Below are 10,309 nucleotides of genomic sequence, written 5' to 3' on the forward strand. Positions count from 1 at the left end.
TCAATCCGAAACCGTCCTCTCCAAGCTCTTCTCCTTGCAGTATCTTAGCTCGAGAGAGACCTGCCTTTCCATCTGCAGCCGGCGGTAGAAGCTCTCGATGAACCTTTCCGCCCTCTGATCGACGTCGTCCCCGCAGGACGCGGCGTCGCTGGTCGACCTCAAGATCCCCGACACCGTCGGGCTCAGGCTCGTCGTCCTCGACACCGGCGAGCTCAAGCTCGCCGTCCTCGAGAGCGAGAACGACGAGCCGGCGTCGTAGTAGTCCTCGGTGCAGTCGAGCAAGCTCGGCCTGGCGGCGCGGAAGCTCAGCGGACGAGGCCCGAGCGGCGATCTCTTGAGGCGGGAGACGACGATCCACTTGGTGGCGTCGAAGGACAGCAGGAAGCTTACCCTCTGAATCGCCCCTCGGAAGCGGGCCAGTAGTGGAGTTCTCTTCTCGGCAGCCATGGATGAGGTGTCAGGTGATGAGGATGTGCATTGAAGTGCTTGTGGTTGGTAGCTTATAGATGCATCTAGGCGAAGGGAAGAAGAAGCTTCATGGGGCATGACAGACGTGTGTCGAAGGTCTCCAAAGATGGAGTCAAAGATTTCGCATGTCATTGGATGAAGTACGCAAACTACGATAAGATTAATACTCCAATAAAATATGAATAAAATATTTTATTTATAATCACTCAAGTCTTTTAATTGTTTTGGTCTTAAACATCTAATTATCTTAGGAAAATTCATAATTAGAGGATATGGATGGCATGATTGGGAGTCTATATCTTATAAGAATGACTGTTCAACGTGCCAATATATGTTCCTGGGCAACATGGCATTGGTCAAACTTAGGCAGGCTTCAATTCATCATGCTGCCTTAACGCGGCTATTCCATGGACCAAGTCATGGTTTTTCTTTCCCTTGAAAACTATGGAAATAGTGGATTTGCTCCTACAAATTTTAGTGTTGTAGGGCTAATATTCATCCAAAAATAGTCATCAATTTTTAGTTTAAATTTAAAACTAATATTTAAAATATATAAATTTTTTTTTTATCAATTTAGAACTTGAACATCTACTTGAATAATAGCTTCTAACCATTTCCAATATCATATTTATAAAAAATAAATCATAAATTTATTATTCATAATTTATTAAAAATATTTTTGAATTTATATCTTATTTGTATAATACTAAATATTTTTTAATAAAAAAATATTTTCTTAGTAGAGCTACAAGTAACAAAAAGTCTTCTCCTTCCAAGCCTTACATTTATTACAAAGTAGTATGTTACTATGGAAATAAATATAGAATAAAAATACATTAGCAACCATATATACTGATAAAATCTTCAAAAAAATATAAAAATAATCTTCAACACTCTTGAAATATATATATATATATATATATATATATATATATATATATATATATATTTATATAATTTAATATGAAACGATAACGTATCAATTCATTATGAAACTCATGTGTGAGAAAAATAATAATTATTATTATGTAATAAATAAAATTATACATTAGTTATATGTAACACATTTAGATGACATACATAATAGTCATATAATAAAGACGTATATCAAACCCGATAGTACATTATGCCAATAGCAAATGGAGAAATATACTTTTCGTGATAGATTCCTTCCAACAACAGATAGAAAAAATCCTTATCGCACTTCCAATAATAGATGGAGTGGTATCCATCACCCACTGGGGGCATATTCCTCCCAACAACATGTGAAGGAACTATCTAACTACTAGTATGACAACCCTATAATCCCCGAAGGGAATAACCCTATTTGTCCTCTACTTAGATATATAATCAACTATGATTATTTATTTATGTTTATCTATTTATTCATGCATGCATCCAAGAAGTAGTATGATAAATTATTAAGAAGTAGTATGATAAATTATTATGAAAGGTCTTGATGCATGACCTACTAAACCATCTTTATTGGTAACTATAGACTATGATTGGCTCGTAGCTTTTTTAATATATTATACTTTCAATGTGGACCGCTTAACCTAATCACTTATACTACTTGCTAATAATCAAATCAATAGTATCATTTTAATATGAAAAATAGAAAAAAATCATTAATTATTTTCAAATAACACCTATAGATAAAGCTTTTAATTCATCGAATCATAAATATATGTGACATCAATCTCTTAGTAGTCCTCAATCAATGAAAATATTAATTTGAATAGCCCAATTGATTTGAATCAAACTCAATTCAATTGGGACCTAACAGAATCAACCTCAAATCCTTATAGAATTAGTCTATAATTATCCTAAATTGGTCTAATTTAGATTAATTAATTTTAATTATATTAAATGATCTTGAACTAGTTAAGTTAATTTGGAATCACTCTAAACTAGCTTAAATGGATCAAACATATTCAATTCAATCAACTAACAAGCTCAAACCAATAAAATAAAAGGAAATTAAACTATATCATATAGTGCTAGCCTAGATCGAACCGACCCACCTAAGCCTCGGATGAGTCATGCATGCCGCAGATGCATATCCTATATAATAGGTTGGGCTGAGGTACAATGGGCTGGATAGAGTGGCGATAATGCGTCTAGTATCAATCACATAGTTAGTTGGGCCTAGCTTCGTGGGTTGTTCACTCACGAATTGAGCTGAGCCTTACCACTAAATTAGGTCACATTTGGCTTATGGGTTGGGTCGTACCTAACCACATGTATTCAGTCATGTTTGACTACATGGGCTGGGTTATGCTTAGCCGCATAGGCTAAGCGCGCTTGATCATATGAGCTGGGTCACATTTGACCATATAGGTTGTATTATACCTAGCTGCATGGGTTGGGTCATACTTAGCCATATAGGCTAAGTAATGCCTAACCATATGGGTTGGACCATACTTGGTCATATGGGTTGGTCGTGCCTAACCACATGTATTCAGTCATGTTTGACTACATAGGCTGGGTTGTGCTTGGCCACATGGGCTAAGTGCGTTTGATCATATGAGCTAAGTTACATTTGACCATATATGTTGTATTATACCTAGCTGCATGGGTTGGGTCAGGCCTAGTCACATAGGTTGGGTCATACTTAGCCATATAGGCTAAGTAATATCTAACCACATGGGTTGGACCATACTTGGTCACATGGGTTGGTCATTTCTAACCACATGGGTTGAGTCATGTATGGTCATATAGTCTATATCATGCCTAAGCATATGGGTTGGATAATACCTAACCATTTATGCTAAGTTATGCCAGACCATATATGCTAACTCATACCTAACCACATAGCCTTGGTTATGCCTGATCACATTATCATGGACTTAGTTAGTTTTCCCTAAGTAAAGTAGTACCCATATATGTTTATCCACAAATAGTCAACCTCCATAAAACCTCTTATGGTTCCTTAAGGATTTGCAAAAGATAAGATAGATTAGAGAAAATGTTTAACTCAAAATCTCACAAGTAGACACTTCAACAAACACTTGATAGACAATATAAATTATAAATATAGACTTTATAAACTCTGAATAATCACGTAATAAAGAATCCAAAGTAATCGGTCACAATCAAAAGTCCCTATAATTGCCCACATAATATTTCTGTGGAGCAAGGTAGCGAACCAACCTAGACACTACCCCAAAGGCCCATTCAATCATATACCACTTAGGTAACTCTAAGGTGTTGTATCGACTGACACTATACATTACTCTATGAACCTAGAAAACCCCCAAAATGATTACCTATATAGTATGTTTTTAAGTTATCTTGTCTTTGCACAATGACCGTATATAACTTATATTTACAAGACTAATAAGATTTTTAAAACCAACCAAAATGGGGCTATTAAGTATACTGCAAACTCTTTCCATAATGTGTAAAGTATAAACAAAATCGAAAGACACTAACATATACAAAAATTATATCAAACACTTTTTTATATAAATTTATCTATAACATTCTCTCTCACTTCTTCCTTTGACATCTTTATTGAAGCCTTTGTGGACACTATACCTATTTACCTTTACTGAGTCTTCAATCTTCTACTCCAATTGTAATTGCGGCTCTTAGCTCCTAGTTGCTCTCCAATGTAGTTATTAAGTAGTCGAATTTTGATCTACCAACGCTACTTTAACTCGTCAATGATTTACTTTAGTTTAGGGTCGTGTTACTCACCGAAATGGAGCTCACAATAACTCGTAATCATATATAGAAGACATTTTTTTATGGTATCATGACATTCACTTCTTAAATCTATAGTCTTTCTTGTCATCATGTTACTCACTAAAGTAGAATTCTTAGTAACTCCCGATTGTTCCTTTGTACAATCAAATATCTCAAGAGGCCTTCCTCATATGTGTCGTATTATCTCAAATTATTCCACCATGATCCGCTACACTATATCGCCATATCTCTATTGTATTTTAATTTTTATGAGATGAATTCGGACCGTGATATCTTCATATGTGGCCTCTGCTAACACATTACAAAGTCTTCGCTACCTCCGATTGTGTTCACTACTTTGGCAATCAACCTTCGTCAACCTACCCTCAAGCCATATATAGACGAAGCATAGCTCTAGGACATTCCTTTACCTATCAGCTTTTGAAGTCTATCGACCTCGCTAAAATTGATGCATAATTATTTGGATCCTAGGCCCATATCCTAAGTATAACCTCCATTATGTATAGTTTTCTTTGTGGTAACTCGAATGATAACACTGTGGTATATTCTTAAAGAATACTTGTGAGATCTCGAGTTAAATATTTCTTTTAACCCGTCTTCTCTTTTATAGGTTCTTAATGTTAGGATCGAGAGCACTAAGAGGGGGGGGGGGGTGAATTAGTGCAGCGGATATCTTTTAGCGATTAAAAACAAAAGCTGCGTTCGTTCGATAAAAATCAGTTTTGAAGCAAAAGCCGACTCAAAGATAACTTATGACTAAGTGCAGTTTACGTTTAGACACAGTTAGCGTCTAAACGCAGTTTGCGTCTAAATGCAGATTGCGTCTAAACTCAGATTGCGTCTAAGCGCAGTTTGCGTCTTAGCGCAGATTGCGTCTAAGCGCAGATTGCGTCTAAATGCAGATTGCGTCTAAGCGCAGATTGCGTCTAAACACAGTTTGCGTCTAGAAGCAGTTTAAGCAGAAGTATATAGACAATGTGCTGCTGTTGTTCAGCTCAAAACGTAATCTGCAAAAAATAGATTTACGTCTAAACGTAGATTTACGTCTAGACGCAGATTTACGTCTAAACGCAGATTTACGTCTTAAACGCAGATTTACGTCTAAACTTTGAAACTCGTTTGTATGCTCGCAGAAGGCAGTATGCAGTTGAAATCAAGACGTAAACGTGAACTGAGATCTGATGATTGTGCGGGGAAAGCCGATTTACGTCTAAATGTAGTTTTACGTCTAAATGCAGTTTTACGTCTAAATGTTGAAACTCGTTCGTAAAATTGCAGAGGACAGTTTGCAGTTATCAATAGAATCAAAATGTAAGTGTAAACTGCAAAGAAACTCGTTCGTGAAAGCACGAAAGACGGTTCTGCAGAATCAAGCGTAAACGTAAACTGTAATGTACGAAAACATGAATTTACGTCTGAATGCAGATTCGGAAGAACAGCACTTAGAACTTGTTCGTGAAAGCGCAGAGAGTAGTAGTAATGAAGGAGGTTTGCAGTAATGATAAAGTGCTCAAAAATAAACGCAAACCAGAGATTTAGAGTGGTTCGGTCAGCCTTGACCTACTCCACTTTTGGCTTCCTCCACCGACGAGGTTGCCGACGTCAACTAGGGGCCTTCCTTCAATAGGCGAAGGCCAAACTTCCCTTTTACAGTTTCTCTCCTTTTGACAGGCTCAAGAGACAACCTTTACAGACCTTTCTCTCCTCACTTTACAACTGAAAACTTGAAGAACAGAAGGAGGAGACTTAAAGGCTTTACAACACTTTTGAGCTCTTTAGAATCACAGAAAAGATCAAGATTTCGGTGTAGGTCTGTATCTTTTCAGTGCTGAATGGGTGGGGAATTTATAGGCCCCAACCCAATTCAAATTTGGAGCTCAAAACGATCAAATCCCGGAATTCCGGGATCAGGCGGTTGCACCTCTTGACTGGAGAGGTTGCACCGCCTGGCAGAGCTCGAAGACCGAGCTCAGGCGGTGCCACCTCTCTGCCAGGGAGGTTGCACCGCCCAGTCTTGCTCGAAGACTGAGCTCAGGCGGTGCCACCTCTCTGCCAGGGAGGTTGCACCGCCCAGTCTTGCTCGAAGACTGAGCTCAGGCGGTGCCACCTCTCTGCCAGGGAGGTTGCACCGCCCAGTCTAGCTCGAAGACTGAGCTCAGGCGGTGCCACCTCCCGGCTGGGGAGGTTGCACCGCCCAGTCTCGCTGGGAGGCTTAGCCCAGGCGGTGCCACCTCCTGGCCTGGGCGGTTGCACCTCCTGGTGCAATCAGGGTCCGAATGGTTCATTCCATTCGGCCCAATTTCAATCTTTCAGGGGCCCAATTGCCCCAAGATTAAGCCAATGGGATCTCCTCCCATTTTCCAACTTAATCAATGTGCTAACTACGATTAAATCTAAGACAACTTCTGCAGCTTTGCTTCGGTGCATCAATCGCTCCTTCCGGCGAACTTCCGTCGATCATCCGATGAACCCTCGGTGATGCTCCTGCGGACTTCCGGCAAACTCCTGGACTTTGCGACGATCCACTTGGCAAGTTCCGACGAGCTTCGCTTGGCAAGCTTCTGGACTTCTCGGATCTGTTCTCGCAGAACCTCCGACGACCGTCCGAACTTCCGTCGAACTCTCGAACTCCCAACGTGATCATGAACTTGACTCCGGCGCAACTCCTGCTGCTTGTCTATCTTTCATCGTAGTTAATCCTGCACACTTATCTCAACACATAGATTAGACAACAAATGACAATTGACTTCATCATCAAAATCCGAGATTCAACAATCTCCCCCTTTTTGATGATGACAATCAATTGATAATGGAGTTATCCTTAACTCCCCCTGTCTATATGCCATAGTTGAGATAAGTCAACCTTGAATTCAAGACCTAAGAATTCAAGTGACGTATTGATAAGTTAGATCAGTTAAACTTATCAATACTCCCATCATGATTCTCATCATGATGTATCTCTTCAAAGATGATGTCAGGGCTTGACATACATCATCAGATTTGTATGATTGTGTTTGTAACTATTCATCATGTAGTTTGAACATTATCATATAAAGCTGTGAAACTTATTACATGATGCACACATTTGAAATATTCTAGCAAGTTTTGCATTTTCTTCACATGATAAGATATCAACACAGGGCATAATGCAAACTTTAGCACATGTTCATATATCTCTTGGTGATGCAAGGATGGCATAATTATAGCATAATTATAGCAGTGTTTATAGCATCATTCATCATGGCAGTGTTTATCAATTCATATATATATCTCCCCCTTTGTCATCAACAAAAAGCATAGTAAACATGATACCAGAAAATAACAATCGCAAGCTTATAGAGGAATTTTACATAGATTGCTTTAAATACTTCTTCCCCTTTGTGTAAAGATTTTGCACGATGGAATACATACACATGAATCACTTTCATAAAATCTATTTCAGAAACTCAATTTTTATGAAGGTGTACGAGAAAATCTGTTTCATAAATAAGATGCATTCGGACAAGATTTTGTTGCAGATTTTCACATATAATCAAGTGATTTGATCATACTATATAGTCCGAAAAATGATTTTAGCAAATTTATCTGTTCGGACACATCAACATTCCTAATTCTCTTCTAATGAAATCAAAATGTTCTTCACTTAGAGGTTTTGTAAAAATGTCAGCTAGTTGATGTTTAGTATCAATGAACTCTATGGTTACGTCATGATTGATGACATGATCTCGTATAAAGTGATGTCTAATATCAATATGTTTTGTTCTTGAGTGTTGTATAGGATTCTTGGTTAAGCATATTGCACTTGTGTTATCACATTTAATTGGAATATTTTTGAGATGAACTTTATAATCTTCTAAGGTATTTTTCATCCATACAACTTGTGCACAGCATGCACTTGCTGCAATATATTCAGCTTCGGTTGTTGATAGTGCAACCGAGTTTTGTTTCTTTGATGACCAGGAAACAAGGGCATGTCCTAAAAATTGACATGATCCTGATGTGCTTTTTCTATCTAATCTACAGCCAGCAAAGTCAGCATCAGCATAAGCAATTAACTCAAAATTCTCTGATTTTGGGTACCATAATCCTAGATTTGTGGTACCATTAAGATATCTAAATATTCTTTTAACTGCTTTGAGATGAGATATCTTAGGGTTTGATTGAAATCTAGCACAAAGTCCTACATGATGTCTGGTCTGGTTGCAGTGAGGTAAAGTAAACTTCCTATCATACCCCTATAAGTTTTTTGATCAAAGCTTTCTCCACTTTCATCAATTTCTAACTTAGTGGAGGTGCTCATAGGAGTGTTACTAGCCTTTGAGTTGTTCATGTTAAACCTTTTTAATAAATTCATGGCATATTTAGTTTGACTAATAAAGATGCCATTGCTTAGTTGTTTGATTTGTAAGCCTAAGAAGAATGTTAATTCTCCCATTAAGCTCATTTCGAATTCAAGACTCATAGTTTTAGCAAAAGATTCACAAAGAGATTCATTTGTAGAGCCAAAGATGATATCATCAACATAAATCTGAACAATGAGAAAATTATTTTCAAAATTCTTGATAAATAATGTAGTATCAACCTTGCCTTTTATGAAATTATTTTCAATGAGAAAAGAACTAAGTCTCTCATACCAAGCCCTTGGGGCTTGTTTTAAACCATAGAGAGCTTTAGTTAATCTAAACACATGATTAGGGAGGCTATTATTTTCAAATCCAGGAGGTTGTTCAACATAAACTTCTTCAGAAATAAAACCATTTAGAAAAGCGCTTTTAACATCCATTTGAAATAACTTGAAATTATTACAACTAACATAGGCAAGGAGCATCCTTATGGCTTCCAATCGAGCCACAGGTGCGAAGGTTTCTTCGTAATCGATACCTTCTTCTTGGTTGAAACCTTTGGCCACTAATCTAGCCTTGTTTCTAACCACGATACCATTTTCATCTTGCTTGTTTCTAAAGACCCATTTAGTACCAATAACTAAATGGTCATTTGGCCTAGGAACAAGCGTCCACACCTCATTTCTCTCAAATTGATTTAATTCATCTTGCATTGCGATAATCCATGAATCATCTTTCATGGCTTCATCAACACATTTGGGTTCAATTTGGGAGAGAAAGGCGGCGTTGGCACAAAAGTTTTTAAAAGAAGATCGTGTTTGAACCCCCTTTGATGTGTCTCCTAGGATTAGCTCCTTAGGATGAGCATCTACATACTTCCAATCCTTGGGTAAGGATGTTTCGGAAGTGGATGCATCCAAGTTGCTAGTTGGAGACGGGGTTTCATTTAAATTCAAGGAATCAAAATTAACATCATCATCAAGATCATTTTTCTTAATTTTTGAAATCTCATTGAAAACAACATGGATGGATTCTTCAATAACTAAGGTTCTTTTATTGAAAATGCGAAAAGCTTTAGAAACCGAAGAATAACCAAGAAAGATTCCTTCATCAGATTTAGCATCGAATTTTCCTAAGTTATCCTTTTCATTCAAGATAAAACACTTACACCCAAAGACTTTAAAATATGAGACATTGGGTTTTTTGTTATTCCATAACTCATAAGGAGTTTTGGTGAGTAAGGGTCTTACTAGGACTCTATTTAAAATATAGCATGCAGTGTTTACAGCTTCGGCCCAAAAATATTTAGGTAGGCTATGTTCATTCAACATGGTTCTTGTCATTTCTTGTAAATTTCGATTTTTTCTTTCTACTACCCCATTTTGTTGAGGATTTCTTGGAGTAGAGAAATTATGGTTGTATCCGTTGAGTTCACAGAATTCTTGGAAATCATGGTTTTGAAATTCTCCACCATGATCACTTCTAATTGACGAAATCATAGATCCCTTCTCATTTTGAACAAGTTTACAAAACTTGGTAAAATATCTAAAGCATTCATTTTTCTGTTTTAAGAAGTAGGTCCATGTATATCTGCTATAGTCATCAACAATGACAAAGGCGTATTTGCTACCTCCTAGACTCGATGTAGAGATTGGTCCGAACAAGTCCATATGGATCAATTGTAAGGGCCTAGAGGTGCTTATTTGATTCTTAGCTTTGAAGCTACCCTTAATTTGCTTACCTAATTGGCAAACATCACATACATTATCTCTGATGAACTTGATATG

At 37.5% G+C, this 10,309-nt stretch overlaps 1 protein-coding gene across 1 annotated transcript; it reads right to left on the reverse strand.

The window, feature by feature from the left end:
• Window positions 1-447, reverse strand: LOC135640719 (uncharacterized). The gene has a single exon (XM_065155425.1). It carries the CDS (start codon window positions 445-447, stop codon window positions 1-3), a length of 447 nt encoding a protein of 148 aa, XP_065011497.1.
• Window positions 448-10,309: the final 9,862 nt, after the last annotated feature.

This window comes from Musa acuminata, chromosome BXJ3-6 (assembly GCF_036884655.1).
Source record: "Musa acuminata AAA Group cultivar baxijiao chromosome BXJ3-6, Cavendish_Baxijiao_AAA, whole genome shotgun sequence".
NCBI lineage: Eukaryota > Viridiplantae > Streptophyta > Magnoliopsida > Zingiberales > Musaceae > Musa > Musa acuminata.